Source organism: Struthio camelus, chromosome 11 (genome assembly GCF_040807025.1).
Source record: "Struthio camelus isolate bStrCam1 chromosome 11, bStrCam1.hap1, whole genome shotgun sequence".
In the NCBI taxonomy this organism is placed as follows: Eukaryota; Metazoa; Chordata; class Aves; order Struthioniformes; family Struthionidae; genus Struthio; species Struthio camelus.
In genome coordinates, this window is record NC_090952.1 from 17,066,040 (window position 1) to 17,084,828 (window position 18,789).

At 58.3% G+C, this 18,789-nt stretch overlaps 2 protein-coding genes across 2 annotated transcripts; both read right to left on the reverse strand.

Annotated features, from left to right (window-relative positions):
- Positions 1–9,116: 9,116 nt before the first annotated feature.
- On the reverse strand, positions 9,117–11,429 carry LOC138068779 (uncharacterized). The gene is made up of 5 exons (XM_068957383.1): positions 11,114–11,429; positions 10,842–10,995; positions 10,103–10,160; positions 9,806–9,981; positions 9,117–9,622 (listed from the first exon to the last, which is right to left on the reverse strand). The coding sequence occupies exons 1-5, from the start codon at positions 11,304–11,306 to the stop codon at positions 9,538–9,540; spliced, it is 666 nt and encodes a 221-aa protein (XP_068813484.1). The 5' UTR covers positions 11,307–11,429; the 3' UTR covers positions 9,117–9,537.
- Positions 11,430–14,648: 3,219 nt separating this feature from the next.
- On the reverse strand, positions 14,649–17,013 carry LOC138068776 (uncharacterized). The gene is made up of 5 exons (XM_068957374.1): positions 16,646–17,013; positions 16,374–16,527; positions 15,635–15,692; positions 15,338–15,513; positions 14,649–15,154 (listed from the first exon to the last, which is right to left on the reverse strand). The coding sequence occupies exons 1-5, from the start codon at positions 16,836–16,838 to the stop codon at positions 15,070–15,072; spliced, it is 666 nt and encodes a 221-aa protein (XP_068813475.1). The 5' UTR covers positions 16,839–17,013; the 3' UTR covers positions 14,649–15,069.
- Between the last annotated feature and the right edge of the window lie 1,776 nt (positions 17,014–18,789).

An 18,789-nucleotide genomic window follows, 5' to 3' on the forward strand; every position in this document is an offset into this window, starting at 1 on the left:
TAGAAGTGAGGTAAGAGGAACTTTGAATAACAAAGCATCATTTTCTTAAATGAAGCATGAAGCATGGCAGAAGCTTTTCTATGGCTTTCAGGTCCAATCTAGAACTGCACATGTGGGTAACGAAGATGTTCTTCTTTTACCAGCTGCTGGGCTAATACATTCATTTAACATTTTGTCAGTCATACAGGAAGAAAACAGATATCTGCTCAATGATCCAAATGGAAAGGACAAGCAGGGATGTATTAAGGATGCTTAGCCAAGATCTTTGAGGCCTCTTGATAAAGTCTGTCAGTACCAATAAAAATGAGGGCAGGAGAGGACCAGGTGCCTTTGCAGACAACTTGAGCCAGGCCTAGAGTTAAGGCAGGCCTAAAGTTAAGCAGGAAAGGATGAGATGCCTTTGCAGATCTTGTCCGCACAGTGGCTTTAGTTCCAGTTCTGGGGATTTTTCTGATACATCTACCAAAGCCTGGAGCATTCTTGCTTAAAACATGGAAGACTAGGCTGACTTCCTTCAAAATCTCAGGAGGAGGGGAAGAGCAGCATAAAACAAACACCCAGAAGAGAGACTTGCTGTGGCCTCAGACTGAGCTGCACATCATGTCCCCCTTAAGTCTCCTAGGTCAAGCAGGATTTTGTTTTATTTATTTATTTATTACAAAATGTACCTAAAAGTTGAACAGTGGGCATTGCACCACTGTTCTTGTTCTTAACTCTGGAGGACATGAAACGTGTTTGTGCAGCGGCTTAGCAGCAGCAGCACTCCTTTGTCTAGTGGTGCCCTTCCTTGCCATAAGGCGCTGAGGACAGAACAAGAAAAGAGGGTCCAGGGAGGCTCTTTACCATTCCTGAGCAGTATTTGTCGTCATGACTAGAGACTGAGTATCACCTCATTACAGAATAACTCCACAGTCACCTTAAACCAGCCTTTTTCCTAGTTGCAAAAATCCCTTTGACGGAAGCCAACATTTATGGAAGCTTTTTGAGTCTTTTTCTTCATCAGCACTGGCTCCTCTCCTCTTTATAGATCTCAGTAGGCATCCTCAGATGACTGCAGATCCCTTCTTTTTGATGTCATTTCTTTTACAGACACTTACTGTAGAAACACAAGACAGGAAAAAATACAGGAGCTGGAAGGCTCATTAGCACATTGCTGGACACTTCATTTTAATTTCTGGCAGTGGTTTCCTTCAGGTTAAATAGATCCAGAAAGTTTTGTTTACCTAACCATACACATGCTTGTTCTCTAGTGGCTTAGAAAAAAACTAAATATTGAGACTCTTTAGAGAGTTCAGAAAATACTATTTAGTTACTTCTATACAGCACCTAATTAAAACAAAAAACAAAAAAGAAGTACAACTGATTCAGTTGTTTTAAAGTGCTGATTTCTGTGCAGAAAAAACATCAAATCTCATCAGCCTTGAGGGCGTAGCTATACTAGGATCATTTTGACACTATTTCTACAACAGTATTTTCTTCCCTAAGGTAAACTATACAAGAGAAAATGTTGCACACAGGTCTCCCCAACAGACTTGGCCAGCAGGGCTGAATTAATCAAGGTAAGAAGGGTACAGTCTCCAACGTTACTAGCCCAGAAAAAGCCCTCAGAAGACAGGCCAAAAGTTGAGTAAAAACTGAACTTTGAATGATAGGCAAGTTCTTTCAAATTCCACTCCAACAAACAATAATCAAAACCTAGTCTGCAAATTGTTTCACAACATCACATTCAGAACAGCTAAACATCCCTCTGAAGGGTCATTCACGTGAAAGAAGCTCCTGTGCGACTTTCAGGAACACATCCTCTAGCTGTAAGGGAAATGTTTGCCTATTTTGATCTAATTTCCACTGCCACAACAAATCAGAAAGTTTCAAAATATTCAGCGTATAAGTACTCGTCTGAGCACTTCATCTCCTTTACTTCCTCTCTCTTCTTTCTCCCTGTTCCCCTAAAACAATGCATAAAACATTTCACTATAAAGTCTGCAAATGAAACAAGTTCAAAGACAAAGCTCTCCTGAGTCTTTGACATGTTAAAACTGCACTGGATTTAAAATTTGATTTAAACTGCCCTCTCTCCACATACAATTTAGTAACGCCAGATGTTACAAGAGAGTAATAATAAAATCATAAACAATAGTTTGATTTCTATGGATGATCTTATCAAAAGTGCCAAATCTGAAAGTACCATTAAGGGCACAGAACTCTAGTCATATCGGACCTTTCTCTCTTTGTACCTCTACAGGTGCATGTGCAGGTTAGTGTGCACAAACCCACACGTACATTATTACTGTAAGCTAGAATTTTCATGCATAAATAAAAGGGCAGAGGTAAGACTGAGCATTCAGTCTGATCTCAATGTCCTGATTTCTAAACATTTAATTCCTGAGTTTAAATATTACATTTTTCATTAGGTTGAAAATAGTTGCTCATTCTAATATATGCAAAATGTGGGGATATTTTTAAGGCAAATTTTTTTTTCAATTCTGTATTATGAATTCTTTGCCACCATGTGGCAGTACAGCAACATCTCTCATCACAGTTTGGATGTTTTCCAAAAACATTTAGTTTCAGAGCACCTTCAAATCTGATACTAAATATGTACTGTTAGACGTATTTCCTTTATTTGTCCACCTTTCAGTTTGTCTCAATTCAATTTTTGCAACCTTCTAAGTCCTATCCATCTAACTGTACAAGTGCATTTAGAGAATAATACTTGAGTATGTAAGACTATAATATTCATTATTTCTATGAAGATTTCCTCTGTGTGAGGAAATAATAGTTTCCGTATGCCTCTCTGATGGTGCCAAAATCTCTTGTTGTAATTCACAGTTTCCAGTTTTGGCTTCCAGCCTCCTTGGCTTTATTAGTAATAAGGTGTGTACGTAGCTGTAGTTTAAGAGAAAAGAATCAGGTGAGTCTGTGTGCATCTATATAATACGTGCGTATGTATATATGTAGCTGTACTGCAATCTGGCACTATTTGGGAATGATAGGTGCCACACAGGCAAGAATGCGACTCAGAATGGTGCAGCCCATAGAAGAGGGGTTTGTTCTGGGGTGTTCCCCAAGAGTTAAGGAACCCCTTAACGTGGTGCACCACAGCCAGAGTCACCACACCGGGTTTGCCCTCCAGTGAACCCATGAGCCCTGAGCGAACCTAGGCAGCAACACACAAGTGACGCAGCAGTCTCACACTCTAAGCACCTAGGTACTGTGGAACTTTGCACTGAGTTAGCTGTTGAACATCCATACTGTTACCTGTTGAACATGCATACTGTTATCTGTTGACCATCCTGTTGACCATATTGTTATCAGCTGAGGCCATAGGTTCTGTTGTGCGCGAGTGCAGCGTGCCTGGGAGCCAGTGCGAAAGCCCAGGGAGAAAGCGCCGGGCTGCCACGGTGTGGGGCTGTGACGGGCATCCCCTGCCCTCCCTGTCGCCGTGGCGTGATCCTGGCCAAAGCCAGGCTTGGGCCCAGCTGTGCTGGTGCTGGAGCGTGTGTGAGTGAGTGAGATGTGTGCCCCAAGGCCTGGGCGTGGGTGAGAGCAGCTCATTGAGAGGAAACACCACCCTCACACGGCGTGAGCTCTGCCTCCTCTTGACCTTTATTGCCCCCGTTGCCTCCCCGTGCTGGTGGCTGTGTGCGAGGAAGGCGCCGGCCCGAGACGGAGGAGCGCGGTGCGGGCAGGCGGGGAGGAGGGCCGGTGCGGTGGCCTGGTGTCGGGGCAGGCTCTTGCTTTGCGGGCGCGCGCTGGAGCAGGCGCTGGGGCTGGGCAGCGGCAGCAGGCTCTTTGCGTGTTGTCCGGCGGAGTCGTGGGTGTGCGAGCCGGTGAGTTTGTGGGCAAAGGGGCCGGTGCTTCGCCGGGGCTCTGCTGGGCTCAGGCTGACGTGTTTTGGAGGGCCAGCGTTGCTCTCGTTGTGCCTCAGCGGCTCTGATGCCCGTTTGCCAGAGAAGGGCCCCAAAGTCGGCGTCAGCGTGCCCAGCCGCCCGGCCTGCCGCCCGCTCAGGCCTCGTCGCTGGTGGGTGGTTCGGGTCCGTCTGAGCCAGGCGCGCCCGCGCTCGTGTTGTGCTCGTCCCGCTCTGTGGCGCTGAAAGGGAAGCAGTGGTTGCGTGCAGTAGCTTTCTGAAGGGAATATTGCCCAGCCGCAAAGGAAAGGGAGCGGGAGACTAGGTCTGTAAGCCCACAAAGAGGCCGCCAAAGCCCGCGTGCCCTTGAAAGGGGTGCAGGATAATCTGCCAAACGTGTCTTGTGCTTTTGCGGTGGTGCGTACCTGTCCAGAGAAGCGCTTCTGCTGAAGTCGTCCGAGTCCGGCGTAGGAGGCGGGGAGAGAAGAAAAAGGCCACCGTATGGACAGTCCTCGTCATCGTCCCAGGTGCTGCAGAGCTCTATGCTTGCTGTGCTCGGGGAAGCACACCTGGAGCAGGCACGCTGCAGGCTCGTGGGAAGCTGTGAATAATGACGACGCGTCAGGGGAGGAGCGTTATGTGGGTCCGAGTTTGACGAGGGGAAGGTTGGGAGGGACTCGCTCGGCTGGAGCGTTTTGTGCCGGAGGCAGAAGAGAACTCACCTGCTGGCAGTGGCCAAGGGTCTGCAGAGCGGATGCCTCGACGTCGTTCTCTGGAGACCTAGGAACGGCAGAGAGAGGTGTTACTTGTCCTTTGGAGCGGAAGACTAGCAGCGCGTTGCCTTTCCGTAGGCTAAAGCCAAGCCCTTTGCGCGTCCTAGTGGGGAACGCGTCCTTTGTCCCGTTTGCCAAGGAGAGCGCCTCCGAGACTAGCAGGGCTGGGAGTCTGTGGTCAGGTATGGCGCCTGTAGAAGGGGTGAAAGTGCCAGCGTGGGAGCTTTCTGGGAAGCCTTGACAGTACAGGGAGGCTGAAGGGGAGCACTTTGTGCAGCTGCGTAAAAGCCGCTTTGCAGTTGTGCTGTTCCTTCTGCCTGGCCACGAGAGCGGCAGGGCAAGAGAGGACGCCAGCGAAGGGCGCTAGCTAGTTGGATTTAACGCGTTTAAGAGTCATGCCTGGAAGTCCTTCAGCATCTGTATTTGGGGGCCTGTTGAGGGCAGCTGTAGGCTTCCCGGCCGCTCCGAGGGGTGGCCGAGACCTGGACGGAGGTGAGCCCTTGGCTGTGGCTTTGTGCCCATGTTTGTGCTGTCCGCCAGGTGTGGAGCAGGAGGTTCAGCGCTCCCAGGGAGTTGCCCTGGGTGGAGCCTGACTCATGCTGCGAGTGGCTAAAGCTAGGGACCTGCCCACGTGGGGAGCTGCTTTGCTACCTATCCCTTGGGAAGGGAGGTGACTTTTCAAAGTTACTTTTCTTTGCCGGTCTTGAGTCGGCAGGCAAGCCAAACGCAGCACGTGAAGACGACCACAGCAGCGATGAGCGTCAGAGTGTTTGCGACGATGATGATGGCGGTGTGATTTAGAACGCCCGGGTCATCCTCTTCAAAGCCGCTGAGGAAGGTTACTGCAAAATAACGGGCAGACAGGAGAGTTTATATGAAAGGTGCGTGCTGTGGTAGGTCAGAGAGAGGAGGAGGAGGGGGAGGCTGAAGAAAGAAGAGCCCCAGCAGAGCGGCACGTGCTTTTCTGTTGTGGGGACATGATTTCCCAGCACGGGCAGGATGCCGTGCGGTGTAGGAGTTGAGGGCCGGAGCACTGGGGAAAGAGTGCCGTCCTTCTCCTCTCCCCTCTGTTCCTTGTGGTGGAGTTGCTCCTGCTGTCCTGGCGTGTCCTTGCTGCAGTGGGAAGAAGGGGGAAGGAGGAGCCTGTTGTCATCAGCAAGACGGAGAAGTGCCGGGAGGAGGGTTGGCAGGTGCTTTTGTGTCCCCAGGGAGGGCAGCATGGGAGGGCGGCGCAGGCGGCTTTGGAAAGCCGCGTCTGTGCCCGAGAGCTCCTTCTAAAGCGTGCTCGGCTGTGAAAGGGACGCGTCTGTTCTCGCGGTGCCGGCAGGTGCTCCTAGGCGCCAGCGGAAGCGCTGGCTTCCCCCTGGAAATTCCTCCTTAGCGAATGTTAGTTGGGGGAGAGGAGGTTTTACGTTGGAGCGCGTACCTTCAGACGACGCTGAAGCCTCTCTTTCCTCCGGGATGGGGAAGGCTCGTGCGAAAGCACAAAGCCAGAGGCACACCAAGGCAGAGCAGCGAGCCATGTCTGCTGGTACTGCCAAAGCCGGGTGCGCAAATGAGGCGCGCCGGGCAAGGGGGGCCCTGGGTTGCCCTCGCAGTGCTGTGACATCACAGATGGGCGGAGAGACCTTCTGAAGGTGTCATGAGATCCTCACAACGGGCAGCTGAGCGTGCGCGCGGCCTGCTGGCTCCTTGCACCTGGCAGTGAACAACTGCGCTGTCGGTGCCGCCCGCTCGCTCTTCTCCTCTGCGCTTGTCCTTAGTGCTACTTCGTGGAGAGATGGTCTTTCACGGAGCCAGGCAGGCTGGGCAGATGAGCCTGCGCAGGGCCTGCCTAAGACTGGGGCGGGTGCAGAGAGCGAGGCTAGAAGGCCATTGGGCTCGGTGCGTTTCACGGCAGTAAAACAAGAACCGCAGTCAAAGAATAGCCCTGTAAGGGAGCGTGTGAGTGGGTACCTCTCCTTTTTCCCCCGTGCCAGGCAAACGCTTCCCTTTCCCCAAAGAAACGGAGGCCGCGGTGACCCTCCCGTTCCTTCTCGAGCGGCCACGCTGCCCCGGCAAGGCAGTGACCCCCCGGCCGAGCCCGGCCCCTGCCCGCACAGAGGAGGCAGCAAAACAAGTCCGCCTGGAGCTTCCTGGGCTGTGAGGGAGCCTGTGGGGGAGCCTGTCCCCTGCTGACTCCCCGGGGAGTGCACAGCTGCATTCAGGGCCGCGTCTCTGGCAGGGGTGGGAAGCGAAGGGGAGCGTCTCCAGAGGGAATTGTAGCCTGTGGGGCTCGAGCGTGTCCCAGCATGCCTTCCGCCAGGGTGAAAAGGCCGCTTGGCTGTGCGGGCTGCTGCGCTCTCAGCACAGATTGCTAAGGGGAGTGTAAGTGAGAGCTATGTCGGGGGGCACCTTTACTGGTAGGAAGTCTTTGCACGTCAGGGGAGTCCAGTGGGGCCCTTTCCACCATCGCGTCCCTGTCTTGCGCCTGTGCGTGTGCTGTTGGCAGTCACGCGGGCTTTTGAGGAACAGTGCTGCGCGCACAGACAGTGCTTGCTGTGCCTCAAGAGAAATGGCTGTGGCACAGCAGGAGAGAAAGGAGCAGCTCCAGAGCTGTGCCTGGGGACACAGGCGGATGCTGCTTGTGCCGTGGTGCGTCCAGGGGAGGGCTGAAGGGTGAGCACCTTGTCTCTGGAGCAGGGTGCAACTGAACTGGGATGTGGGTAAGGCACAATTTTGTGGGCGTGGTGACATTTGGGGTGCAGGAAGTGGGTGTAGATGCATTTATGGCCTCCTCCTGGGATGTGTGCTGCCTGGTGGTGGGCGGTGGTGGGTTATTTTTCATGTTGCGATGGCTGGAAGGAGGTCTTGTTGGTCTGAGCACTTGGAGCGCTGGTGTGGAGGCGGTGTCTAGTGAAGACACGGTCAGCAGTTGGTTTGTTGCTTGTGGAGTTGCTGCTCGCATGAGGTGAGATGCTTGAGGGCAGAGAGGTGTTCTTGCAGACTGTGAGCGCAGGGCTTGGGCTTTTCGGCTGCTTTGTGTCACAAGCAGATACCCTGAGTCTCTCAGTTGCCCTCGGGTTGCAACGCAGCGTCAGTAGCAGTGTTGTCTGGGGAGCAGCTTGTGTGAGGCCTGGCTGCCCCAAGGAAGAGTGTGCGGAGCTGCTGGAGCAGAGCTGCACGCAAAGGTTGTGCTGGAAGGCATCGAGCCCTGGAGTAGTAGAGGTTGGAAGGGCCACCTGGAGGCCACCGAGTGCAGTGGCCTGCCCAAAGCAGGTCTACTTAGACCGGCTGGCCTCGTGCAGTCGAGTCTCCAACTGCCTGAGTCTGGGAAAAGCTGGCGTTCCTTCTTCACGGCATTGCAGTCGCTGGACCGCGTGGAGACTAACAGAGGTGGAGCGTGCGCTTTCGGCTCTTTGATGGTGTGATGTGCGAGTTGGTGCAGGGAGCAACGAAGCCGCGACCTCCTTGTGGAGAGGCCCCGGTGGCGCGGACAAGCTCTGCGGCTTGGTCCTCCTTTTCTCCAAGGGGCCGGGCTCCCAAAGCATCTGTGCGAGTCACGTAAGAAATGTGACCCTTTTTGCCAGGAGATGCAGGAGCAGGGGCGCTGTGTGGGTTCAGCAGCTATTTTCGAAGCCCTGTGCAGGGGTCTTTGGTTATTCTGCCACCGTGTGGCTGAGAAAAGGCCGTGGGCCGAGGTTTCTGCAGTTGGGGATGAGAGCGCGATTCTCCGAGCAGGACCAGCCCAGCACGTCCTGGGGGGTCTCGCAAGGGCTGGCCGTGAGGTTTGGGCCTTGGCACAGCCTGCTGTCAGGGAAAGGGGCTTTGCAGCACTGGCCCCGCGGGCACGGTGGCGGAGTGCTGGGAAGGGACCCTGGGCTTGGCTTGGCGGAGCTGGGGCCCCTTTGGCAGCCGTGTGCGTGGGGGAGGGCACGGTGAGCGGCAGAGGAGGGCTGTCAGCCTGCCCGAGAGCTGCGCGCCACCGGGGCGCAGGCGGTGGCTGTGGCAGTGCGGTGGGCTTTGCTGCCCAGGCCGCGGGCCAGAGCACCCGCTGCCTTCGGCCCCAGAGCCATGGCGGGGCTCTGGCCATGCCCCGCGCGGCTGCTGCCGAGGGGCCCTGAGGCTTGGCTGCCGGGACGCTCTCCAGCCCCGCGCTAGAAAGCCCTGGGAGGCGAGTGCTGCTCGCACGGCCGCGGGAGGTGCGGAGCACGGAAAGGCAGCCAGCTGTTGGCAGGGTCACGGTGCTTCCCCGCAATGGCAGGTGGGCACCGAGTGCAGCGTGCCTGGGAGCCAGTGCGAAAGCCCAGGGAGAAAGCGCCGGGCTGCCACGGTGTGGGGCTGTGACGGGCATCCCCTGCCCTCCCTGTCGCCGTGGCGTGATCCTGGCCAAAGCCAGGCTTGGGCCCAGCTGTGCTGGTGCTGGAGCGTGTGTGAGTGAGTGAGATGTGTGCCCCAAGGCCTGGGCGTGGGTGAGAGCAGCTCATTGAGAGGAAACACCACCCTCACACGGCGTGAGCTCTGCCTCCTCTTGACCTTTATTGCCCCCGTTGCCTCCCCGTGCTGGTGGCTGTGTGCGAGGAAGGCGCCGGCCCGAGACGGAGGAGCGCGGTGCGGGCAGGCGGGGAGGAGGGCCGGTGCGGTGGCCTGGTGTCGGGGCAGGCTCTTGCTTTGCGGGCGCGCGCTGGAGCAGGCGCTGGGGCTGGGCAGCGGCAGCAGGCTCTTTGCGTGTTGTCCGGCGGAGTCGTGGGTGTGCGAGCCGGTGAGTTTGTGGGCAAAGGGGCCGGTGCTTCGCCGGGGCTCTGCTGGGCTCTGGCTGACGTGTTTTGGAGGGCCAGCGTTGCTCTCGTTGTGCCTCAGCGGCTCTGATGCCCGTTTGCCAGAGAAGGGCCCCAAAGTCGGCGTCAGCGTGCCCAGCCGCCCGGCCTGCCGCCCGCTCAGGCCTCGTCGCTGGTGGGTGGTTCGGGTCCGTCTGAGCCAGGCGCGCCCGCGCTCGTGTTGTGCTCGTCCCGCTCTGTGGCGCTGAAAGGGAAGCAGTGGTTGCGTGCAGTAGCTTTCTGAAGGGAATATTGCCCAGCCGCAAAGGAAAGGGAGCGGGAGACTAGGTCTGTAAGCCCACAAAGAGGCCGCCAAAGCCCGCGTGCCCTTGAAAGGGGTGCAGGATAATCTGCCAAACGTGTCTTGTGCTTTTGCGGTGGTGCGTACCTGTCCAGAGAAGCGCTTCTGCTGAAGTCGTCCGAGTCCGGCGTAGGAGGCGGGGAGAGAAGAAAAAGGCCACCGTATGGACAGTCCTCGTCATCGTCCCAGGTGCTGCAGAGCTCTATGCTTGCTGTGCTCGGGGAAGCACACCTGGAGCAGGCACGCTGCAGGCTCGTGGGAAGCTGTGAATAATGACGACGCGTCAGCGGAGGAGCGTTATGTGGGTCCGAGTTTGACGAGGGGAAGGTTGGGAGGGACTCGCTCGGCTGGAGCGTTTTGTGCCGGAGGCAGAAGAGAACTCACCTGCTGGCAGTGGCCAAGGGTCTGCAGAGCGGATGCCTCGACGTCGTTCTCTGGAGACCTAGGAACGGCAGAGAGAGGTGTTACTTGTCCTTTGGAGCGGAAGACTAGCAGCGCGTTGCCTTTCCGTAGGCTAAAGCCAAGCCCTTTGCGCGTCCTAGTGGGGAACGCGTCCTTTGTCCCGTTTGCCAAGGAGAGCGCCTCCGAGACTAGCAGGGCTGGGAGTCTGTGGTCAGGTATGGCGCCTGTAGAAGGGGTGAAAGTGCCAGCGTGGGAGCTTTCTGGGAAGCCTTGACAGTACAGGGAGGCTGAAGGGGAGCACTTTGTGCAGCTGCGTAAAAGCCGCTTTGCAGTTGTGCTGTTCCTTCTGCCTGGCCACGAGAGCGGCAGGGCAAGAGAGGACGCCAGCGAAGGGCGCTAGCTAGTTGGATTTAACGCGTTTAAGAGTCATGCCTGGAAGTCCTTCAGCATCTGTATTTGGGGGCCTGTTGAGGGCAGCTGTAGGCTTCCCGGCCGCTCCGAGGGGTGGCCGAGACCTGGACGGAGGTGAGCCCTTGGCTGTGGCTTTGTGCCCATGTTTGTGCTGTCCGCCAGGTGTGGAGCAGGAGGTTCAGCGCTCCCAGGGAGTTGCCCTGGGTGGAGCCTGACTCATGCTGCGAGTGGCTAAAGCTAGGGACCTGCCCACGTGGGGAGCTGCTTTGCTACCTATCCCTTGGGAAGGGAGGTGACTTTTCAAAGTTACTTTTCTTTGCCGGTCTTGAGTCGGCAGGCAAGCCAAACGCAGCACGTGAAGACGACCACAGCAGCGATGAGCGTCAGAGTGTTTGCGACGATGATGATGGCGGTGTGATTTAGAACGCCCGGGTCATCCTCTTCAAAGCCGCTGAGGAAGGTTACTGCAAAATAACGGGCAGACAGGAGAGTTTATATGAAAGGTGCGTGCTGTGGTAGGTCAGAGAGAGGAGGAGGAGGGGGAGGCTGAAGAAAGAAGAGCCCCAGCAGAGCGGCACGTGCTTTTCTGTTGTGGGGACATGATTTCCCAGCACGGGCAGGATGCCGTGCGGTGTAGGAGTTGAGGGCCGGAGCACTGGGGAAAGAGTGCCGTCCTTCTCCTCTCCCCTCTGTTCCTTGTGGTGGAGTTGCTCCTGCTGTCCTGGCGTGTCCTTGCTGCAGTGGGAAGAAGGGGGAAGGAGGAGCCTGTTGTCATCAGCAAGACGGAGAAGTGCCGGGAGGAGGGTTGGCAGGTGCTTTTGTGTCCCCAGGGAGGGCAGCATGGGAGGGCGGCGCAGGCGGCTTTGGAAAGCCGCGTCTGTGCCCGAGAGCTCCTTCTAAAGCGTGCTCGGCTGTGAAAGGGACGCGTCTGTTCTCGCGGTGCCGGCAGGTGCTCCTAGGCGCCAGCGGAAGCGCTGGCTTCCCCCTGGAAATTCCTCCTTAGCGAATGTTAGTTGGGGGAGAGGAGGTTTTACGTTGGAGCGCGTACCTTCAGACGACGCTGAAGCCTCTCTTTCCTCCGGGATGGGGAAGGCTCGTGCGAAAGCACAAAGCCAGAGGCACACCAAGGCAGAGCAGCGAGCCATGTCTGCTGGTACTGCCAAAGCCGGGTGCGCAAATGAGGCGCGCCGGGCAAGGGGGGCCCTGGGTTGCCCTCGCAGTGCTGTGACATCACAGATGGGCGGAGAGACCTTCTGAAGGTGTCATGAGATCCTCACAACGGGCAGCTGAGCGTGCGCGCGGCCTGCTGGCTCCTTGCACCTGGCAGTGAACAACTGCGCTGTCGGTGCCGCCCGCTCGCTCTTCTCCTCTGCGCTTGTCCTTAGTGCTACTTCGTGGAGAGATGGTCTTTCACGGAGCCAGGCAGGCTGGGCAGATGAGCCTGCGCAGGGCCTGCCTAAGACTGGGGCGGGTGCAGAGAGCGAGGCTAGAAGGCCATTGGGCTCGGTGCGTTTCACGGCAGTAAAACAAGAACCGCAGTCAAAGAATAGCCCTGTAAGGGAGCGTATGAGTGGGTACCTCTCCTTTTTCCCCCGTGCCAGGCAAACGCTTCCCTTTCCCCAAAGAAACGGAGGCCGCGGTGACCCTCCCGTTCCTTCTCGAGCGGCCACGCTGCCCCGGCAAGGCAGTGACCCCCCGGCCGAGCCCGGCCCCTGCCCGCACAGAGGAGGCAGCAAAACAAGTCCGCCTGGAGCTTCCTGGGCTGTGAGGGAGCCTGTGGGGGAGCCTGTCCCCTGCTGACTCCCCGGGGAGTGCACAGCTGCATTCAGGGCCGCGTCTCTGGCAGGGGTGGGAAGCGAAGGGGAGCGTCTCCAGAGGGAATTGTAGCCTGTGGGGCTCGAGCGTGTCCCAGCATGCCTTCCGCCAGGGTGAAAAGGCCGTTTGGCTGTGCGGGCTGCTGCGCTCTCAGCACAGATTGCTAAGGGGAGTGTAAGTGAGAGCTATGTCGGGGGGCACCTTTACTGGTAGGAAGTCTTTGCACGTCAGGGGAGTCCAGTGGGGCCCTTTCCACCATCGCGTCCCTGTCTTGCGCCTGTGCGTGTGCTGTTGGCAGTCACGCGGGCTTTTGAGGAACAGTGCTGCGCGCACAGACAGTGCTTGCTGTGCCTCAAGAGAAATGGCTGTGGCACAGCAGGAGAGAAAGGAGCAGCTCCAGAGCTGTGCCTGGGGACACAGGCGGATGCTGCTTGTGCCGTGGTGCGTCCAGGGGAGGGCTGAAGGGTGAGCACCTTGTCTCTGGAGCAGGGTGCAACTGAACTGGGATGTGGGTAAGGCACAATTTTGTGGGCGTGGTGACATTTGGGGTGCAGGAAGTGGGTGTAGATGCATTTATGGCCTCCTCCTGGGATGTGTGCTGCCTGGTGGTGGGCGGTGGTGGGTTATTTTTCATGTTGCGATGGCTGGAAGGAGGTCTTGTTGGTCTGAGCACTTGGAGCGCTGGTGTGGAGGCGGTGTCTAGTGAAGACACGGTCAGCAGTTGGTTTGTTGCTTGTGGAGTTGCTGCTCGCATGAGGTGAGATGCTTGAGGGCAGAGAGGTGTTCTTGCAGACTGTGAGCGCAGGGCTTGGGCTTTTCGGCTGCTTTGTGTCACAAGCAGATACCCTGAGTCTCTCAGTTGCCCTCGGGTTGCAACGCAGCGTCAGTAGCAGTGTTGTCTGGGGAGCAGCTTGTGTGAGGCCTGGCTGCCCCAAGGAAGAGTGTGCGGAGCTGCTGGAGCAGAGCTGCGCGCAAAGGTTGTGCTGGAAGGCATCGAGCCCTGGAGTAGTAGAGGTTGGAAGGGCCACCTGGAGGCCACCGAGTGCAGTGGCCTGCCCAAAGCAGGTCTACTTAGACCGGCTGGCCTCGTGCAGTCGAGTCTCCAACTGCCTGAGTCTGGGAAAAGCTGGCGTTCCTTCTTCACGGCATTGCAGTCGCTGGACCGCGTGGAGACTAACAGAGGTGGAGCGTGCGCTTTCGGCTCTTTGATGGTGTGATGTGCGAGTTGGTGCAGGGAGCAACGAAGCCGCGACCTCCTTGTGGAGAGGCCCCGGTGGCGCGGACAAGCTCTGCGGCTTGGTCCTCCTTTTCTCCAAGGGGCCGGGCTCCCAAAGCATCTGTGCGAGTCACGTAAGAAATGTGACCCTTTTTGCCAGGAGATGCAGGAGCAGGGGCGCTGTGTGGGTTCAGCAGCTATTTTCGAAGCCCTGTGCAGGGGTCTTTGGTTATTCTGCCACCGTGTGGCTGAGAAAAGGCCGTGGGCCGAGGTTTCTGCAGTTGGGGATGAGAGCGCGATTCTCCGAGCAGGACCAGCCCAGCACGTCCCGGGGGGTCTCGCAAGGGCTGGCCGTGAGGTTTGGGCCTTGGCACAGCCTGCTGTCAGGGAAAGGGGCTTTGCAGCACTGGCCCCGCGGGCACGGTGGCGGAGTGCTGGGAAGGGACCCTGGGCTTGGCTTGGCGGAGCTGGGGCCCCTTTGGCAGCCGTGTGCGTGGGGGAGGGCACGGTGAGCGGCAGAGGAGGGCTGTCAGCCTGCCCGAGAGCTGCGCGCCACCGGGGCGCAGGCGGTGGCTGTGGCAGTGCGGTGGGCTTTGCTGCCCAGGCCGCGGGCCAGAGCACCCGCTGCCTTCGGCCCCAGAGCCATGGCGGGGCTCTGGCCATGCCCCGCGCGGCTGCTGCCGAGGGGCCCTGAGGCTTGGCTGCCGGGACGCTCTCCAGCCCCGCGCTAGAAAGCCCTGGGAGGCGAGTGCTGCTCGCACGGCCGCGGGAGGTGCGGAGCACGGAAAGGCAGCCAGCTGTTGGCAGGGTCACGGTGCTTCCCCGCAATGGCAGGTGGGCACCGAGTGCAGCGTGCCTGGGAGCCAGTGCGAAAGCCCAGGGAGAAAGCGCCGGGCTGCCACGGTGTGGGGCTGTGACGGGCATCCCCTGCCCTCCCTGTCGCCGTGGCGTGATCCTGGCCAAAGCCAGGCTTGGGCCCAGCTGTGCTGGTGCTGGAGCGTGTGTGAGTGAGTGAGATGTGTGCCCCAAGGCCTGGGCGTGGGTGAGAGCAGCTCATTGAGAGGAAACACCACCCTCACACGGCGTGAGCTCTGCCTCCTCTTGACCTTTATTGCCCCCGTTGCCTCCCCGTGCTGGTGGCTGTGTGCGAGGAAGGCGCCGGCCCGAGACGGAGGAGCGCGGTGCGGGCAGGCGGGGAGGAGGGCCGGTGCGGTGGCCTGGTGTCGGGGCAGGCTCTTGCTTTGCGGGCGCGCGCTGGAGCAGGCGCTGGGGCTGGGCAGCGGCAGCAGGCTCTTTGCGTGTTGTCCGGCGGAGTCGTGGGTGTGCGAGCCGGTGAGTTTGTGGGCAAAGGGGCCGGTGCTTCGCCGGGGCTCTGCTGGGCTCTGGCTGACGTGTTTTGGAGGGCCAGCGTTGCTCTCGTTGTGCCTCAGCGGCTCTGATGCCCGTTTGCCAGAGAAGGGCCCCAAAGTCGGCGTCAGCGTGCCCAGCCGCCCGGCCTGCCGCCCGCTCAGGCCTCGTCGCTGGTGGGTGGTTCGGGTCCGTCTGAGCCAGGCGCGCCCGCGCTCGTGTTGTGCTCGTCCCGCTCTGTGGCGCTGAAAGGGAAGCAGTGGTTGCGTGCAGTAGCTTTCTGAAGGGAATATTGCCCAGCCGCAAAGGAAAGGGAGCGGGAGACTAGGTCTGTAAGCCCACAAAGAGGCCGCCAAAGCCCGCGTGCCCTTGAAAGGGGTGCAGGATAATCTGCCAAACGTGTCTTGTGCTTTTGCGGTGGTGCGTACCTGTCCAGAGAAGCGCTTCTGCTGAAGTCGTCCGAGTCCGGCGTAGGAGGCGGGGAGAGAAGAAAAAGGCCACCGTATGGACAGTCCTCGTCATCGTCCCAGGTGCTGCAGAGCTCTATGCTTGCTGTGCTCGGGGAAGCACACCTGGAGCAGGCACGCTGCAGGCTCGTGGGAAGCTGTGAATAATGACGACGCGTCAGGGGAGGAGCGTTATGTGGGTCCGAGTTTGACGAGGGGAAGGTTGGGAGGGACTCGCTCGGCTGGAGCGTTTTGTGCCGGAGGCAGAAGAGAACTCACCTGCTGGCAGTGGCCAAGGGTCTGCAGAGCGGATGCCTCGACGTCGTTCTCTGGAGACCTAGGAACGGCAGAGAGAGGTGTTACTTGTCCTTTGGAGCGGAAGACTAGCAGCGCGTTGCCTTTCCGTAGGCTAAAGCCAAGCCCTTTGCGCGTCCTAGTGGGGAACGCGTCCTTTGTCCCGTTTGCCAAGGAGAGCGCCTCCGAGACTAGCAGGGCTGGGAGTCTGTGGTCAGGTATGGCGCCTGTAGAAGGGGTGAAAGTGCCAGCGTGGGAGCTTTCTGGGAAGCCTTGACAGTACAGGGAGGCTGAAGGGGAGCACTTTGTGCAGCTGCGTAAAAGCCGCTTTGCAGTTGTGCTGTTCCTTCTGCCTGGCCACGAGAGCGGCAGGGCAAGAGAGGACGCCAGCGAAGGGCGCTAGCTAGTTGGATTTAACGCGTTTAAGAGTCATGCCTGGAAGTCCTTCAGCATCTGTATTTGGGGGCCTGTTGAGGGCAGCTGTAGGCTTCCCGGCCGCTCCGAGGGGTGGCCGAGACCTGGACGGAGGTGAGCCCTTGGCTGTGGCTTTGTGCCCATGTTTGTGCTGTCCGCCAGGTGTGGAGCAGGAGGTTCAGCGCTCCCAGGGAGTTGCCCTGGGTGGAGCCTGACTCATGCTGCGAGTGGCTAAAGCTAGGGACCTGCCCACGTGGGGAGCTGCTTTGCTACCTATCCCTTGGGAAGGGAGGTGACTTTTCAAAGTTACTTTTCTTTGCCGGTCTTGAGTCGGCAGGCAAGCCAAACGCAGCACGTGAAGACGACCACAGCAGCGATGAGCGTCAGAGTGTTTGCGACGATGATGATGGCGGTGTGATTTAGAACGCCCGGGTCATCCTCTTCAAAGCCGCTGAGGAAGGTTACTGCAAAATAACGGGCAGACAGGAGAGTTTATATGAAAGGTGCGTGCTGTGGTAGGTCAGAGAGAGGAGGAGGAGGGGGAGGCTGAAGAAAGAAGAGCCCCAGCAGAGCGGCACGTGCTTTTCTGTTGTGGGGACATGATTTCCCAGCACGGGCAGGATGCCGTGCGGTGTAGGAGTTGAGGGCCGGAGCACTGGGGAAAGAGTGCCGTCCTTCTCCTCTCCCCTCTGTTCCTTGTGGTGGAGTTGCTCCTGCTGTCCTGGCGTGTCCTTGCTGCAGTGGGAAGAAGGGGGAAGGAGGAGCCTGTTGTCATCAGCAAGACGGAGAAGTGCCGGGAGGAGGGTTGGCAGGTGCTTTTGTGTCCCCAGGGAGGGCAGCATGGGAGGGCGGCGCAGGCGGCTTTGGAAAGCCGCGTCTGTGCCCGAGAGCTCCTTCTAAAGCGTGCTCGGCTGTGAAAGGGACGCGTCTGTTCTCGCGGTGCCGGCAGGTGCTCCTAGGCGCCAGCGGAAGCGCTGGCTTCCCCCTGGAAATTCCTCCTTAGCGAATGTTAGTTGGGGGAGAGGAGGTTTTACGTTGGAGCGCGTACCTTCAGACGACGCTGAAGCCTCTCTTTCCTCCGGGATGGGGAAGGCTCGTGCGAAAGCACAAAGCCAGAGGCACACCAAGGCAGAGCAGCGAGCCATGTCTGCTGGTACTGCCAAAGCCGGGTGCGCAAATGAGGCGCGCCGGGCAAGGGGGGCCCTGGGTTGCCCTCGCAGTGCTGTGACATCACAGATGGGCGGAGAGACCTTCTGAAGGTGTCATGAGATCCTCACAACGGGCAGCTGAGCGTGCGCGCGGCCTGCTGGCTCCTTGCACCTGGCAGTGAACAACTGCGCTGTCGGTGCCGCCCGCTCGCTCTTCTCCTCTGCGCTTGTCCTTAGTGCTACTTCGTGGAGAGATGGTCTTTCACGGAGCCAGGCAGGCTGGGCAGATGAGCCTGCGCAGGGCCTGCCTAAGACTGGGGCGGGTGCAGAGAGCGAGGCTAGAAGGCCATTGGGCTCGGTGCGTTTCACGGCAGTAAAACAAGAACCGCAGTCAAAGAATAGCCCTGTAAGGGAGCGTATGAGTGGGTACCTCTCCTTTTTCCCCCGTGCCAGGCAAACGCTTCCCTTTCCCCAAAGAAACGGAGGCCGCGGTGACCCTCCCGTTCCTTCTCGAGCGGCCACGCTGCCCCGGCAAGGCAGTGACCCCCCGGCCGAGCCCGGCCCCTGCCCGCACAGAGGAGGCAGCAAAACAAGTCCGCCTGGAGCTTCCTGGGCTGTGAGGGAGCCTGTGGGGGAGCCTGTCCCCTGCTGACTCCCCGGGGAGTGCACAGCTGCATTCAGGGCCGCGTCTCTGGCAGGGGTGGGAAGCGAAGGGGAGCGTCTCCAGAGGGAATTGTAGCCTGTGGGGCTCGAGCGTGTCCCAGCATGCCTTCCGCCAGGGTGAAAAGGCCGTTTGGCTGTGCGGGCTGCTGCGCTCTCAGCACAGATTGCTAAGGGGAGTGTAAGTGAGAGCTATGTCGGGGGGCACCTTTACTGGTAGGAAGTCTTTGCACGTCAGGGGAGTCCAGTGGGGCCCTTTCCACCATCGCGTCCCTGTCTTGCGCCTGTGCGTGTGCTGTTGGCAGTCACGCGGGCTTTTGAGGAACAGTGCTGCGCGCACAGACAGTGCTTGCTGTGCCTCAAGAGAAATGGCTGTGGCACAGCAGGAGAGAAAGGAGCAGCTCCAGAGCTGTGCCTGGGGACACAGGCGGATGCTGCTTGTGCCGTGGTGCGTCCAGGGGAGGGCTGAAGGGTGAGCACCTTGTCTCTGGAGCAGGGTGCAACTGAACTGGGATGTGGGTAAGGCACAATTTTGTGGGCGTGGTGACATTTGGGGTGCAGGAAGTGGGTGTAGATGCATTTATGGCCTCCTCCTGGGATGTGTGCTGCCTGGTGGTGGGCGGTGGTGGGTTATTTTTCATGTTGCGATGGCTGGAAGGAGGTCTTGTTGGTCTGAGCACTTGGAGCGCTGGTGTGGAGGCGGTGTCTAGTGAAGACACGGTCAGCAGTTGGTTTGTTGCTTGTGGAGTTGCTGCTCGCATGAGGTGAGATGCTTGAGGGCAGAGAGGTGTTCTTGCAGACTGTGAGCGCAGGGCTTGGGCTTTTCGGCTGCTTTGTGTCACAAGCAGATACCCTGAGTCTCTCAGTTGCCCTCGGGTTGCAACGCAGCGTCAGTAGCAGTGTTGTCTGGGGAGCAGC

What these genes read in the sequence shown, in the direction of transcription:
- LOC138068776 (XM_068957374.1), bottom strand. Translation starts at nt 16,838, where the DNA reads ATGACAACAGGCTCCTCCTTCCCCCTTCTTCCCACTGCAGCAAGGACA. An exon ending in CCCTTGGCCACTGCCAGCAG is followed by an intron (nt 15,514 to 15,634) that starts GTGAGTTCTCTT and finishes CATTATTCACAG; the next exon opens with CTTCCCACGAGCCTGCAGCG. An exon ending in AGAAGCGCTTCTCTGGACAG is followed by an intron (nt 15,155 to 15,337) that starts GTACGCACCACC and finishes CTTCCCTTTCAG; the next exon opens with CGCCACAGAGCGGGACGAGC.
- LOC138068779 (XM_068957383.1), bottom strand. Translation starts at nt 11,306, where the DNA reads ATGACAACAGGCTCCTCCTTCCCCCTTCTTCCCACTGCAGCAAGGACA. An exon ending in CTCAAGACCGGCAAAGAAAA is followed by an intron (nt 10,161 to 10,841) that starts GTAACTTTGAAA and finishes TGCCGTTCCTAG; the next exon opens with GTCTCCAGAGAACGACGTCG. An exon ending in AGAAGCGCTTCTCTGGACAG is followed by an intron (nt 9,623 to 9,805) that starts GTACGCACCACC and finishes CTTCCCTTTCAG; the next exon opens with CGCCACAGAGCGGGACGAGC.